Source organism: Taudactylus pleione, unplaced genomic scaffold, assembly GCF_031769625.1.
Source record: "Taudactylus pleione unplaced genomic scaffold, aTauple2 ptg000041l, whole genome shotgun sequence".
Taxonomy (NCBI): Eukaryota; Metazoa; Chordata; class Amphibia; order Anura; family Myobatrachidae; genus Taudactylus; species Taudactylus pleione.
Genome location: NW_028284443.1, coordinates 46,447,356 through 46,464,518, shown reverse-complemented (window position 1 = coordinate 46,464,518; position 17,163 = coordinate 46,447,356). Strand labels below are relative to the sequence as shown.

The window sequence follows — 17,163 nt, the reverse complement described above, 5'->3', positions numbered from 1 at the left end:
ATCTCCTGAGTTTTTATTTCCATAATTTGGTTTTTTTCATTCCTCATCTGAGATATTTGGCATCCTCTGGTCAAAACAATTCCCAGCCTAACCAATTACTGCAGCTTCTGACATCCATAGGCTGGGTTATAACTACAAAGCTTTTGCAATTTATCTATCTTATACCTGCTTGCCGTTAACTTATTTTAGTGAACATTGAAGTTAAACAGTCCACTTCTAACAACGTCCTTTCACAGCCAGTGGGATTTGCAGGTTTGTGTAACAAATTGTAAACAAGAACCCACCCCCTCCATTTGACATTACAAAACCATTTTAAAGGTGAGACATGAAAAATGCCGCAGACAATCTATACATGTTAAAAACTATAATTTATTTTCCTTTATGAAATACTGTATTTTTAAATGTAGACTAAGTAGTAAACCTCTGATCTTGTGCTCTGGAGTTTACGGTAAATTTAGGAACTTCGAGCAACTGATATTTTTTTAATCAAATTTATTTGGAGTTTAGGGAATTTAATATTTTAAATGAGAACTTATCATATTCTATATATTTTCTGTGAAAGACTTAGAATTGTGTTTGGTGATTAGATTCTTCTTAGAAATAGTTGAATTTGTGTTTCTGCTGGAAAGGGTAGATTCAGTAAAAACAAGACCTATCCAGAAGCAAAGGAGATTTTATGAGCTTTACATCAAGATTCTATTTGTTATGCCTTCAGATAGTTAGCCACTGAGGGCTTGCCCTATGCACCATGGAGTATCTAATTCAATTCTTTGTTACACAGCTTTAGGAATGCCAGTGGCTTGACAGCGGCTGACCTTGCACACTCCCAGGGTTTTCGAGAGTGTGCTCAATTCCTCCTAAACCTCCAGAACAGTCAGCTGAACGGTTTCTATTGCAGCAGCTCCTTTAATGGAGTTCACCAGAACAACTCATCTAATCATTTAAATGGAGGAACAAACAACCGCAAGCGGTCCTTCCATGATTTGGAGGCCTCTACTTTTAAGAAGCTTAGAACAGAAGGTGAGAAATGTATGTTTTTGTCCAGTTCCAGGAATGATGCCTAAATCAAACGGAATGTGGTTAAAATACCGATTCAGGGGATTCCGGTCGTCAGAATGCCGGTGCCAGAGTCCCGGCATTGGCTTCTCGACCGCCAGAATTCCGAAGGTAAGTAGCGGGTTTGGAGGAAAGGCTAGGTACTAAGGGGAGACGGTTAGGTTTAGGCACTGGGGGGGGGAGTTAGGTTTAGGCATCGGGGAGGGAGGGTTAGGGTAGGAAAAAGAGGAAGGTTAGGAGTCTGACCAATGGAATCCCTAACTCCAGCATCCTGTACCCATCCCAAATCATACTCCCTACTATACCTTGAAGCTGCTGGTGCATTGGTCTTGTTTATTTACTCCACTGTAGGGGGGAATGTTATACCAAGGAGCACAGTCTGGAGATGATGTACATTAAAGCTATTAATTTTTAGAAACATTTTCAAAATCCATGTTGATCAATCTGCATACTTGAAAAATTTTAAACAAATTTGCATCAAGTTATGCTGTTCGCAGCAGAGTTTTGCTATAGGTGTAAAGAAAATCGATCCTGCTGCTTGCCAGATTCAATTTAGATGCGGTAATTTACCACGCCAGGAAAAGAGTGGTAGCCTCGGGCTTTAATGTCTGGGGCTATTCTATAACAGCCACTTTTCCTGTTGCTGTAAATTACCTGCTAACTCTCGTTAACCTTCAGGATAAATTCCCGGAGCTATGGTTTAACACATTCACAGCACCCACGATCAGGGTATTTAACGTTGATTTCTGTCCAAGCCTCCTCAGGCCAACTGAAATCTGTGTTAACTGCAGATCGCAGGCTGATCTATTAGCCCGTGGTAATTAACTGCAGCTAATTTAATCTGGCCCCTAGAGCTCAGAGCTAGTTTGTCAACTGTAATGTATTCCACCAGGGGTGTATAATGTATAAATAGTACGTAAATACAGGCAAAATGCTTTAAATGTCAAATTACATACATAAAATACATATTTATTCAAAGTTGACGTTATGAACTCGTATTTTAGTTGGAATAATTACACTTGCATTACATTACTTTTATTTTACAAAAATGTATTTATTGAGATACATCCATTCACTATTCAACCCAGTTGGGTGGCAAGTTTTCAATTTCTGTTTTCATAATGGAGGTTATGTAAATCACTTCCCCTTTTGTATAATTTAATCCTGTGTTAATTCCCTGAAAATACATCAAGGAAGCATCTGTTTTGTTTTAAAAAGTTCTAGTTATTAGATTTTTAATTTTTTACTTGGCTAGTATCCAATTAGCCCCAAACATTATTTAGGTGCTAATGGATCCCCCGAGGCTATCCAATTAGCCCCAAAAGCAAGCCTGACACCAGCACTTATCAGGGAATTTTTTTTTTGGGACCTGGTTTATCATGAAAAATAATCCCTGAAAAGTGCAGTGTTTTTGCGGCCGCAATGGCGAACACACACCAGTTTGTGAACTTATCATGGATCATATGTGTTTTCAGCCAAACAAATAGGATAGGAGGATAAATAAAAACTGGTATTGATGGCGCAAAATCTATTTTTTGCCCCAGAAAATATATCGGGGCTAAGTTTCACCTGATATAAGCCTGTCACTGAGGTTCTATAGTTCCCTGGAAAACAAAGAACATTGCAATAACTTCAGTGGGTCTTCTTGTTTGATGGACAAAAGATGCTGATTCCTGCCCCTCTAGCAGTAGGTCTCTATTAGAAATATTCTAACATTATTGACAGTAGCAGAGACTTTTCTCAAGTGGCTCCTTCTCCCCATCCAATAAAATAAATATAGTCTGCTTCTGATCCAACTACTTTCTCCAGCCATTGTCTCATGCAGTACTGCATCATTGTCACAAAGTTTGTAATCCCCCTAAGTGTTCACTTTTCCCCAATATCCTCTATAAAGGCTTTTCCGAACCATTTCTTTACACCTGTTTCAAAAGTACCATCATAGGGGAAAAGTTTAAAACTAGTGCTTTAAGTTTGTTATTAATTTTACGTATATGGGGATGTTGTCAGCATCTCAGCTTGCGGGATGCCGACAGTCTAAATGGATGTGGATTGAAAGTTCTACAGTAAAAAGGCAGACAATGTTTAGATAGACACCAGATGTTAGACAGGCAAAAGGTCGACACATTTTTATTTTATTTTATTTTTTTCTAACCCTAATCTTCAGCCTAACCCTCCCCTTGGTGCCTAATCCTCCTTCCTGGTGCCTAACCGTCGGGGTAAGTGCCTAACTCCAAAATAAAAAAATTAAAAATCGTGTCGACCTTTTGACCCTGTCTACCTTTTGACTCTGGATTATTTGTACCTGTAGGCCTTTAGTGTGTCGATCTTTTGTTCCTGTCGATCTTTTGCCTGTCTAGACATTGTCTACCTTTTTACTGTAGATCTTTAGACCGGATCCCAGTCTAAATACCGGCGCCGGAATCCTGACAGCAGTATCCCGACCACCGGAACCTTGAAGGTAAGTATCCGGTTAGGCACTAGAGGGAGGGAGTGTTAAGGTTAGGCGATAAGGGGGGGTTAGTGGTAGTATACTTACCTACCGCTGTCTGGATTTTCACTGTTGGGATGCCGTTGGTTGGTATTCTGACCAGCGGCATCCTGACTGCCGGGATCTCATACCCAACCGCGTATATGTACGAGTTGAATACATTTACGCAATGAAAGGTCTCGTTATTTATTGAACCACCCTCGCATATGTGTCTTTTACAAGGTATAATCAAAACTGAGCCATTAATTCCTTTGTGATTTATGTCACTAAGCTCAATGACTATAAGTTGACTTCTGATTAGTACATTTGTCATCCTCTGGTTGGAACAAGTATTTCACTAGAAGTACATAATCCACATTCTTTATATCCAGCATTGGGTATAAAACATGTATTGTTGATTTTGTGTTGTGAACACCATGTTTGAGTATGTTATCAGCGGCCCAATTATCAATTACATTATCAATGCGTTCTGGGCGCGATATTGCTGCCTAAAATCGCATTTCAGTATGTGATGCAACATCCGGCATGTATCAATCACATGCAGGGACAGTCGCTGTTTGTCCCTGCGATGTGCTTTGAGTGAAATGACCGCATCAGCGACGGGACTCCTGAACATGCACGGTCTACTGACCATGCTTGTGTGGCGACCATTACCGGGAACGTTCATTTTGAACCCTTCCAACTTTTCATGTTACTACCCCGTCATCGGGGATAATAATGCATACAGTAAAAACAGCTACAATCATATATACCTGCTGGTAACATCCACTTTGTATCTAAGGGTACTTACCTGGAGGACACCACAGTCAGAGGTCCAGGGATGCACGCTGGGAACAAATGTCGAGATCACCATGAAGTCATCAGGCTGCATCAACCAGCGTGAGCTGCTAGTAGAATACAGATAGGGTTGCTAGGTAGCCAAGCCGGCTAGTCTATAAGACACACAGGATAAGTATAAAAACACACAACTAGTGAATAAGTGGGAAGCGAAAAATATAACAGGGTGGAGTGCACCACTTGTATAAAGGCTTTGCTAATTTAGAGGCTGCTTACACAGTAGTGAACACGATGTATCTACTAGAGGAAACAATGCAAACCCAGAGTTTCATTTAATCCCCTAGGTGTGAGAGTATTAAGGGTGAAAATCTATTTACTCTCATTCTGCAGTAACCTGTCACCACCTCTAATATGAGGAGGGACGGGTCTATTATTATTGCCTGTATCAAGGCCACTCCATGTTTAGCTAAGTCACCGTGTCTAGCGACCGGTTGGTCACTATGACCTGTGTCCAGTTCTTAATAGATGGGGTTAATGATTGGTATGTGGTTAGTGTGAAAGGAAAACATACATAATGTACAATAAATAAAATTAAAAAAACATATCCCTTGTAGAGGTGTGGTTTATATTTCTTTTTCAACAATTTCTTATCCTCGTCTCTGTTTCACTCAGGTTGATGGGTATGTAAATGAAAATGGGGATAGAAAAGGTACAATGTATAGTAGGTTCCTTTTTTGTGGTTATAAAGTTTTATAGCAATACTGGTCCGTTATAATAACCAATCTCTAGTATGTTCCATATACAATTAATATATGAATGAATGACTTCCACATCTTTCTATAGTGGTTCTTTTATATTCCGTTTACTTGTATAATATGGTGGCGTACCATAACCCACTGAGAAAAGGTGGCCAGAAGCTTATAAGGGTATCTTTTAATGGCTTACCACAACTCACTGGAAAATGATGGATGTATCTTTAGGTAGATAAGGTGAGCTTAACCGTATTCACGATAGCGTTGGATATATTACATATCACGGTTTAATGTGATATTTTAAAATATATATATATTGGGCTTTATTCCACACTGATTTACAAACATGGGGTAAAATATAAACAAAGAAACAAAAAACCCACAGGCTCAAGGTCTGTCTCGCTGTTCCCCCAGTTACACTCGCAAACCGGAAATCGAGTGCAGCAAGATGTGATCAGCATAGCATACCTGTCACCTGTGGCAAAATGGTAAAATGAATGCTGCTCACACCAACCTGTTTCTAGACTCCTTGTCTCTTCCTCAGGGTGCAAGTTCTTGTGTGTCCAGTTCTTGTCTAATGGCACTCCTATGTAGCGCCATGGGTTCTATAATCTGTCTTTGGGTTTTTCCCACATGGGCATGTTGGCATATAGATAACAAAGGTGGTGGTACAAGTTACTGGAAAGTTAATTTTGTATTGCTTCCGTGTGTGTGGGTGGTTGAAGGTATTACCTACCAATAAGGATCTACAGGTTACACAATCGAGGCACTTAAAACATATGTAATTTACATCTGTATTGCAGTTGTAGAAGCTCTGATGGGAAAACTGTACATTTGTAGGCAGAATATGATTTTACATTTTATTTTTATTAATTTAAGGTTCCGTCTCACAATTGTCCTAATGTTCTAGGAAGATGTGCTTAACTGTAGTGTAGCCAAAGTAGTTTCTAGCAGTCCATGGTTACCTGCTGTTGCATGTGTAAATACTGTTCATTTGGACTCTGATTTTAATTCTTGCAATCTATAGATGTTACTTTTCTGTTTTACAGCCAGCAGCTTTGTCTCCAGTCAGGCCGAATACATGGCAGGAGGGATGGAGGATGATGATGAGAACATGCATGTAGAAACTCAATCAGAGATATCAGGTGGGATTGGGCAGTTTTCTGACAGATGCTGCAACACCATTGAAGACCTGAAACCTCAGGAGAGCACATCTGTTAGACCAACAGATGCTAATATTTGCTCAGTGTCTACAGTACAAACACCCTTCCGTTGCATCAGTCAATATGCTTATTTTTAAAACGGTCTCAAGTATCAACCGCTGTTGACCATATCAACATTAAACCATTTGTCTCATAGCTCCAAAAATAATGTTACCACATTTAATAAAGACTTTTGGGTGCTGTCTGTATTACTTGGTAAAATAGGAGAATTCCCATACAGCACACTCTGTTTTGTAAAGTACAACAAATATCTAGTTTACAGTGTCCATTCTGCCATTAGCTTAATGGGCCTTAATTATTGAGTAGTATTTTTTTCCCCTTTTCTGACCAAGTGGATTTTCATTTTAAATGTAATTTTGATGACATTCACTGGACACTTATACTGGCATGAAAGTCATTAAATTAAAATCTGTCTAAAGTGTTATTGGGTGCACTTGTTTTGGCTTGTATAAAATATTTACAGCTTGTAGTATGTTCAGATGTTTTTGTGCTGTCAAAAAAGCAGGATTTGGTAAAAATAATAAAATCTAAAGGGAACCAAGGTATATAAGAAACCTTTTAGAACAATCCTCCTCCTTTCAGCAGATCAAACCTGTGAGACTAAAGGCCCCCATACATCAGCAATCGTTTGTGGCAATTCTGCAATTTGCAATCGATTGTGTATAAAAATCTGCAATGTATGGACTTAACAAATCACAGATTGCAACCAAAAAGTGATTGGAATTGTTAAATCAGATTGTCCAACATGTTTGATTTCACAGATGGATTGGGGCTGTATATTGCTAGTGTATGGACATGATCAGCAGATTTGCAGACCGTTACTAGTAAAATGATGGGCCTTTCAAGATTGGCAGATCTGTGTTTGCTGCAATCCATCTGCAAATCACTGAAAAAGATCTGTAGTGTATGGGCACAGATTGCTAGATTGGGAAATCCTAACACCGGGCAACAAATCTTCAAATTGTTCAATTGTGGTTTTCAGATTGCTGATGTATGGGGGCCTTATGCCACTAGTGGTATTTTAAAGTATGTCCTTGTAGTCTGAGTTTGTTACAATTCTGTATGTAAGCATTTGCCTTTACTTTGTTTTCTGTTGTAAGACTTTGTTTATTTTAATATTATTTTTGTTCAAGTCTTAAGGGGAAATAATGGTAGTGTGCATCTCATTTAGTTCAAAGTCCATGACTAGTAGCATGAATCCCTTTCCAAGCATGGTCTCTCAAACAGTTTAGAGGTGCCAAGATTGTATTGGTGCCATGACGGTAACTGGTTGTGGCACCCATCCAATTAGGTGCTGCCATCAAACTCTGCCCACACTGCTTACAAATTGTCTACTCACCATTACTGCAGATAAGTATTCAGTGAGCTGAGTGTCTGTGACATGAGGGATATCTGGACAGGGACCAGCAGGGGTCTAGGCAAAAGCAGGTGGGGAAAAAAGTGAAACACACTATTTTAAATTGATTCAAATATCTCCTAGGTCACTGTCTTTTGCCCTGGTTTTGTAACATATAATTGCATCAGTATATTGTAATTTGCTCCACTATTAAGACTACCTTTTTTTTTTTTTTCTATATTAAATGACCCCCGATACTTATTTTTGACTAGATTTTAACAAGTAAACACTTGCAAAGACAACATTTGTAGTCTATTGGAGTGGCTGTTGAGAAAGATACATTTCTGCCCTACCACATTCATCGTTCACTAAAGCTCCCTTTTCTTATATGCAGTAATAAGCAATACGTGCTATAGAATCCTGGCAGACTTGTTTTACACTGGAGTTTGAAGGCCAAGGGTACAGGTGCTTTCCTGGTTTAGTGATCTACACTTGAAAACCCTCTGTATTTAAGATAAGCAATAACGGTGGATATATTTTGCCTTTTGACAAAAAGGAATGCTGCAGTAGTAAATACTGAAGCATTTACATATTTAAATACATTTGTAGCACTATGTATAGTCGCAGTTGGGAAATGTTTGGTACATAGATTGTAATGAGTTGCCAAGCTGAATGCACGCAGTTCATTCCTCTGGTAAACCCTGCGAGTCCCACTTTACATATCTTTGTTCAACTCCGATCACTCCTGCATCAACGCAACATCGACTCCTCGAGCAGTCCTTGTCTGGCGCAGAGCTTCCCTTGTAACTTTGTCAAAGTATGGCCACTGTGGCTGTGATGCTACAAAACGCCCATGCCATCTTTTTTTCTTTTTGCCCACCCTGAAACTGCCATGAATCGCAGACGCAGCCTGAAGTCATAGCAATGTGATATGCAAATGCACATGCCTTCGCACACATTGGTTCACGTGTGTGTAGTAATGGTTTTCTAGATTTTTTTTGCGCATTAACAAATAATCACTCAGCTGTGCAAACGTCTGTACTACATGCACCTCCAAATCAGGCCTATAGTATTTACATCATCAAATGTTTTTAACAAACCTAAATCATTGTTTGTTTTAGCAAAATAATGGTGTGATGATATGTCCATCTATTCTATTGAAAACAACTTTGAGAGAAAATAAAGAACTGTGACAACCGTTTAGTCCTATAACAATGTTAATGTTTATACACTGTTCCACAAGCTACATAAAATAGGTATTAAGTACTAGCACATGGCACTTTAGTGAAGAAATCAGTAATGTTTTATTACAAATATGAAATGACACAAACATCCTACAAATAATTTAGCCAAAAACCTTTTAGGCTGGGTATATTATAGTTTTGAAGGAAATGTATGACACATTGGGGCTGATGCAGAATTGATGCAATTACACCTGCATTGTGTTCATAGAACTAAACGTGGATATTTACCTGTATGTACTTCTGCAACCACTCCTACCCGTACACTTGGTTTTATCATAATCACAGTAGCCCCATATCTGGTGCGAGAGATCCATCTGGAAATGGAAGGATCTCCTGCATAGGCACAACTCTACATGCCCTCATTAAGCGTAGCCTATGTGCGAACACCCAGCTACGCCCATTGGAGATGTGACTGAATTGTGTACTACTCATAGATGTGTGCACTTAGCTACGGAGCATGTACAGTGCTGAAAGCCATAAGATACGTCTGTAAAATGGACTTGTGTTCACCTATGCATCAGTCACAATGTCTTTATTAAAGTAATTTCTTTTGTTTTATTGTGGCATGACAAGTCTTTTAGCTACACAATACAGGGAGATTTCAAATATCCTCTCTTAATGGACAAAAGTAATCTTTGCCATTGTCATTTGTTTTACTTTGTGTACTGTGGTTTGTAAGAAGGGTAGATGAGCAAATGTACTCTTTGTACGCAAACAATACATGGTACATTACTGTTTTCTTTAAAGAATAGCAATAAAATAGCAAATTATAATAAACATGAAGTAAAAATACTATAACAAATACTGACAATTCATGTTTCTCTATTTTTAAAAGATGTTTGAGAATACAAAGTATTTGTCCATGGAGAAGAAACTTTATTTTGGTGACAATTCGTGACATTAGCCATGAAGGGCTAATTAGCCACAATGTAGTGCCCCTGGCTATTCAGTTACAGCCACTTAGAGGATTTCTGTTCACCTACTCCTGAGGTTCCAACAGAAATTTGATTTAGTGTTTTTTGCCCTTATCGTGGCCAGCACAAGTCTGTTATCCCATAGCTCTAGGTACTTATCTCGGAATCTATGGGTTAATGTGTGTTAGCCACTTCTAATGGAATGGCTCCAGGTGTAAAAGTCAGAGGCTACAACCCATTTTCCTGCGCAGTAAATTAATGAGGCTAATTGAATCTGGTCCATTGGGGTTTAACAGCACAGACAAAGTACATAGTATTTCAGTATGCCTATATTAAAGGCATAGAATATACAATAGGACATACTGTAATTAGTATCATCGCTATAGTGGCATTATAGAATTACAAAAGTAAAACTGGGTGATACCTATGAATTGTTCTACAGGGGATGAGTTGTTATGGGCAACCTATTGTTTTTACACTTCTAGACACTTTCCATACATTTTCTTAGGCCTAAAAGCAGTTTAATTAAATAAAATGCCGTTCCTAAGCCTGCCCGAATCCCTAATGGGTATAATTGTCCCACTACACGCTCCACTTTTCTCTTCTTTCTCTGCATCTTTGAACAAGCCAAGCCCTTGTGGTTGCCCCAGGCCTTTGAAGATCAGATTTGGGGAACAGTAAATTGGTCAGCATGGAGCCATCATCAAATGCTTTGCTTGTTTCAAATTGTCTGCGCAGGAAGGTAGCCCCAGTCACTGGAGTGTTGCAGGTAAGGAAGAACTGTTTTTATTGTAACTATAAATCATGTTCTCCACCAACAATAAAAAAAAAATAGCTTTGAGAGATATTTATTACACTAAATAAAGAATCTGGGTCATTAGTATAAATAGGCGGCTTTATTACTTATGCCGCTTATGTTTCTGACCCAGTTAGCAGTTGCAGTGAATATCAGGCTCCCAGTGTGCAAAAAGTATAATTCGATATTGTGTAAGAAATTGAATGAAACCTCTGCCTTCTATGTTTGCACACATGGTTTTCTATCAGAGTTCTCAAGATTTGTGACAGGTTTGTTTCTTAATGCAGATATGAATGGTAGCACTCACAGTACGTTAACAAACGGACAAGCAAGTAATGAACACATTGCACCTCTCGGCGAAATGGAAACAAGTCCTGCCAAGTGCCTTCTGTCGCCCAAAGGATTCTGCAATGTCACAAATGGGAACAAAGAGAGCCCTGATGGGAATGGAACTTTTACTGAGAATAAGACGGAAGCTACAACTTCCCAAGCGTGTGGCTCTTTGCATGTTAATGGCAGCCCTGGTAACTGTGTAACTCCTAGGCCATCCTGGGGTGAGGAGGTTGCTGATGTCTTGCAGTACGGATATTACCATGGGTATGGTGATTCCGCTGAAAGCGTTCCTGAGTTCAGTAGTCTTATAGATCATTGCGATTCAGTAAATGTTGAGCGTAAATACAAAAGTACATTCATAAGCACACTTCACCAATATCAGGGATTCTGAGGTTACCTACCTGCCTGTAAAATTCTTTTTCAATAATAAAACATTTCAGTACTAAATTTTATAATTGAACGTATCGCAGAAAAAAGCCATTTCTGTTAAGGGTAAATATGTCCCTGGGATGAATTATGAAGGTTCTTTTTTATTTTTTTTGCTGGTTACACTTCCAAAGCAACTTTCCAGGCACTGTTGCCGGGCTTCATAGTTTAGGAAATTATTGACATTTCACAATTCCCCATTCAAGTTGTTACTTTTGTTAAAAGCCGCTTCAAATGTGAAAATGACTCATACATGTTAAAACGTTCATTGATTTTTGTAGCACGTATAGATGTAATAAGTTTACCAGTGCACATATATGGGGACATTTGGATCCCTGCTTTATCAGTAAACCGGTGTAAGGGCAGGCATTTGCTAACTCTTAAGTGTTTAATTTTGTTGTAGGCTAAATCCACTTTTGTTGCTTTTTTACTTCTAGAAAATGTTTATACCCTTAGGCAGCTAACCTGGTGGTGGTTACATGCTTTACTAACAATAATATTAGTAAAACTATTAATGGGTGTGCAGTATCATTCTGCTTGTGTTGCAGATTTAAGAAATAAATGTGTTCCATCCACATGCAGGTACAGTGGGTAAAGCATTGTGGAAACCTATAGTTGGTTACGAATGCATTAGACATTGCATTTTTGTTAGCATTCCACGTAAATAAAATCTCTACTCCAGTACGAGTGTGCTTCTTGCCTTATGGTCACTAGCTTAACAATCCCTGTCTATGAGCATTACTGCATTTTTGGTCTATGCTCATGATAAAATATGAGGCCGTTTCCCATCACACTTAGCTATTCATTATGTGAGAATGACACTCATGAACATAGGACGATAATTCAGAACTCAATATATCAAACACCATAACGGAAAAGGAGTAAATTCACCTTGGTAAATACTCGGGAAGGCCTAAAACATTGTATATGTAAAGTTTCAACTTTAGCCTTTTGATTTTTTTTAGATTTTTTTACATTTTGTTTCTTTTCTATGCAAAATATTACGAAAAGTGTTTGTTTCAATGTATTTTTGTAATGGATGTTAATATTATTCAACTACAATGTGCCTATGTCCGTTGTATAATGTTAGACTGTGCTTGTTCCATAATGAGTAGTATAGCTATATTCTGCTTAAACTAAACTATTCTCTAGTGGAGCTTACGTTAACTAATATGCCCCCAAAGTTAGAAAATAAGGGGCTGCTCTAGCTCCCATTACTGGAGGGTTACGTTTATTTTTCAGCCCTATAAGTGAGCTGTTCCCATTTTGCAGAGTATTCATTTTGCTTGCTCTTGGTATATAGTGAGGTTACCAGTAGGAGAACCTCCATTATTTCCTGTACATTTAATTAATGAAAACTCTGTGCAAAATGTGGAAATGTTATACTGTATATAAACTTTTTTTTAAAACCTAAAAATAAAGTTCCTTGTTCATGTTTAGTTATTACCTGTTCAGGTTTGTTTTTCCTTTTGTGCTGTCACAGCTAGACAAGGCAGTCAGATGTTTCTTTGCTGTGTTAATTTAATGTATATTCGGGGTTATAGGTTACTTGATGCAAGCTTGTCTTAATTATAGCATATAATAGTCCAAACTTATGTTTCCAGAACAGTTAGTTATATAATTTAACACCGCAATTTAGAGTAATAAATGAGATGTGACCATTGCTTATTTTTTAAATCTTAAAAGGACAAGACTTTAGAGGTCACCCCATTGTGTTTGAATATAATTTGGTATGGCTTCTGTGTTTTTGTTTTTAGCTTAAGATCATTGCTTGTTGTGTCTGCGTGTACTCTTGGTATATCTATATTTGCTGCAAGTGTTGCTTTGTTACAGCTGATATTGCCACTTACTCAGTGCAAGGACTGAAGAGACACCGGATTTACTGTTTACCAATATTTGGTGCTTATGTACCAATTTTTATATTGAACTTGTCTGGTGACCAGGGAACAACCCTTAATCCAGGGAGTAAGTTCAGACCAGACTAATAGAATTACAAGTTCATTGACTGAAATATGATTAGTCAGCTAAGCTTGTAATCAAACTCCTGCTGTAGCATTTTCCGGTAGAACCAATAAATGTAGCTTGCTTATCCTTAATTAGCAGAGCTGACAAAGCAATATAGCCTATCCTCACTGAGTTGGTGGCACAAGCATTTTTGTTTGAAAACTGACATGACCTGTTTGACTTTCTTATTTTTCTTCATTTTATTTTTTACAGTTCAACATTGCTAAGGGAATGCATGTGCCCTAAAACTGTTTAAAAAATAAAACTGTTAATGCATTAATAATTGGTTCTGCATGATTTCTGTTGAGATTGTCATCTTCTATGCAGCAGTGACACGTGTATGAATAAGCAGTTACTTGTGAAAACATCAGCCTAAGTAGTAGGAGCATAATACAAATTTTAAGTTTATGTATTCACCATTTTAAGGGCTCATTCACACTTATGGCCGTATCACCCGCTAATAAAATAAAACTAATCCCAATAAAATCTGATTTAAACTGATAAATATAAACATTTGTTATTCAGCCACTAAAATATTACCGTGTGATATAACAATAATTGGCTCTATGTACGGACAACTCAACTAAGAGACAGAAAAATGTAAAATAAAGCAGTGAAAAAAAATAATTTAGTCTTAAGGCGGGTATCCACTACAACAATTAAACAGATCAATTGAACGATAACGTTATCGTTCAATTGCTCGTTAATCAGGCACAAATTGGGCATACAAATGTCGGAAATGACCAGCACTGCCACATCTAGCATGGAGTGGATGCCATGGCATGCAGATAACAGCAGATTATGGGTGGCTACCATTAAAGGCATACTTAGACATTTTCTTTCCATTTCTAGGACTAATACATGGCAATTTATGTTCTCTTCATACAGGCCTAGCGAGTTTGCTTTGGGGCTTTTGACTTGCTTGTCTTTTACTAGCGAATGTCATCTTTATGGAACCTTCAGAGAATTCATGCCTACATTAATTCCTGCCACAAGGTCATATAGCGAACGTCAATATATTGGAGTTGGTATATGGCCTATAAATACCACCAGGGTTTTGGCATGAGATGGTTGTGGAAAAAGAATGTGGAACCTTAGTGAATGGTAAGCTCTGACTGAATTTGGTTGAAATTATCTTTGATGTACAGAAACAGCCAAATTGTTCTTCCATTCCAATAACACTTTTTGTTCTCTTCAAATTTAGGACAATCTTACTGATATATAATTCTAACTTAATGCTGCTAACTTGAATAGAGCTGGGATGCTTATTTGCGTTTTGGATCAGAATTTATAGAAGTCTAGGCTATAAAACTAGGGAGTCTTTTAATATCAAAATGACAAATACAGTCAATGAATAAGCCCTTTCATAGACAATGATAACTTCCAGGAGTAGGTTTGTCCAAGATGATAGATTGTTTCCTACAATGGTACCTCAGCTGGCTATTCCTACAAAGGACATTGCTAGTGATGTGGCGGTCCTGAGTTCAGGCATTTTCTGCTTCATCTAGCAATGTAACTCCCTAATCAAAGCAACCACACATACCTTTCTCATCCTCCGACACTTGATTTCAGGCTCCTTTCCTATACTCCTTGGGGTGTTCTTCATTAGTTTGGGATAAGGCACATTTTTACAATCAGGATAATAGTAAACAAGAATGGGGAATGTTAAGTTCATGTGCATAAGTTCTTTACAATTCCTCCATCTCCCAGCCTTGGCTGTCAATTATCGATGCAATAATGGTGCCAGGCAGGGACATCCCTCCCATGAGAAAAGACATGAACCTAGTGTCCTTTAGCATCATTCCAGGGGGAAGGGGAGGCAGAAGGTAGGAGGTTCTTGGCTGCTGCACCCTATCTCTCGATTTGGTGTACAAATGTCTCATCCAGCACCAGGAGGAGAAAGCTCTCCTGGGCTCAGCAAGCATTTGCTCCCATTCTCGCCTCATGATCTCTACAAATTATCAAACTAGATGATGTTCGTAGAATGTGAACTAAACAAAGTGCTATTGCATTGATCCATGTAGCGCAAAATGTATTCAATGCATCGGTAGTTACAGATCGATTCAGTCTGTGTTGGACCATTCATAATAAAAAATAGGCACATTTTTGTGTCTTTAGTACGTTTGAAAAAAAAATAAATCTTTATATACATATAATATGCACTGTGTGTGTGCATATATATATGCATACACACACAGTGCATATTATATGTATATAAAGATTTTTTTTTTATATATATATATATATATATATATATATATATATACAGGACAATAAGGAACATTTAGGGATCATTTGCTGGGACTGCTAAGTGTATTTTTCTGTGAGTTTTAATTAGTTTTTCCTAGATAATGGTTAGAACATTCAGATCCATCTATTTCTGCATTTTATTAAAAGAAATCCCTACATAACATTAGATGGAAAAAATTCAGGCAGCATGGATCCATGAAAATTGGTTTGACCATGGAGGTACCAACTAATTCTCATCTCAAAGAGTTAATTTGTCACCAGCATTGAGACATTTTTCAGTCACCAAGTAGGTGATCATAAATCACCACATCCTGCCGCCCACACATGGCAATGCTGCTGAGGACGGAATATTTATAAGAGTCTATTTTCAATACAGACCATAAGTAGAATCTGTTTTATATTTCTTTGTTTGACAAAACATCTGAACTAGTCCATAACTAAATTGTGGAGTTAGAATGCTACTAAAATCCATTTACACCGTTCTATAAAAGAAAAAGAGAATCCACTTGATTGTATGAACGTTATTTCGTATGAGGTGTTTCTGCATCAGTTTGATAAGATCCTCACATAAGTCACAAGTAGATTATCACGTAGTTACAGGACTATCCCCTCTTGTGCTATGGATAAGTGGGACACAACTTCCAGATGTACATTTTTGCAAGGTCCTAAGTCCTGCTTGTCCTAAGCACTGCTCGTAGATTAAAAACCTAACTATTCGTGCCTCCATTGCTTCTCTCTACTGTTGGAGTTGGGGAGGGGATGAGATATGTTGTTGTCATTAACTCACGTAAAATGCCAACCCTGGCATCCACAGACTCCAGGATACCTTTTGATTGAAAAAGGGCAAATTATGTGGCCACTTTATTGGTTATTGTTTGGTGATCATAAGACAATATCCTGCACTACAGAAACACTAGCTGAGTCAGGAGATGGGGAGAGGTGCTAAAAAAGCCAAATCTTCCCCATGCCTGGTTGTACCCTTCCAAATTGCAGTGTGAAACTTGTTTGATTCCTGAATAAGCCCCTTTATGTATTTTATTCAAAGTAGTAAAAAAAATACATATTTGCAAGTACAAACTTAGGGCAAAATTCCCTTAGCCTTGAAGGGCTAATTAGCCGCAACGCAGTGCTTGGGGCTATTTTACAGCCCATGGCTACCTCTTAATGCGGATTTCTGTTCACCTCCTCCTAAGACTCGAACTGAATTCTGCGTTAAGCAGTATTTTTTATTAGTTTTTTTTACCATATTGCGGCTGCCGTAATGCGTTATCCCATAGCTCCAGGTACTTATCCCGGAATCTATGGGTTTTATGCATATTAGCCACAAGAGAAAAAGAACTTCTTATTGAGTAGCCGCGGACATAAAAGTCTGACGCTACTACCCTTTTCCCTGCACAGTAAATTAACGAGGCTAATTGAATCCAACCCTTAATTTGAAAACCTATGTCAAATATTGCTTTTTGTTGTTTTGGAAAGTGGAATTAATGGAGGATTAATGCCGGAATAAAACAATTACACAAATTTGTTTGTAATTAATAAAAGAAACGAGGTATATTTAGTGTGG

General features: G+C 38.1%; 1 protein-coding gene across 1 annotated transcript in view; it reads left to right on the top strand.

The window, feature by feature from the left end:
• ANKRD10 (ankyrin repeat domain 10) overlaps nt 1–13,619 on the top strand; it is a 45,997-nt gene extending 32,378 nt beyond the window's left edge. The window contains exons 4-6 of the mRNA XM_088458442.1: nt 782–1,020; nt 6,123–6,218; nt 10,874–13,619. Coding sequence (XP_088314568.1) covers nt 782–1,020; nt 6,123–6,218; nt 10,874–11,310 — 772 coding nt within the window. The 3' untranslated portion in view covers nt 11,311–13,619. The remainder of the gene's footprint in view (nt 1–781; nt 1,021–6,122; nt 6,219–10,873) is intronic.
• The last annotated feature ends 3,544 nt before the right edge of the window (nt 13,620–17,163 follow it).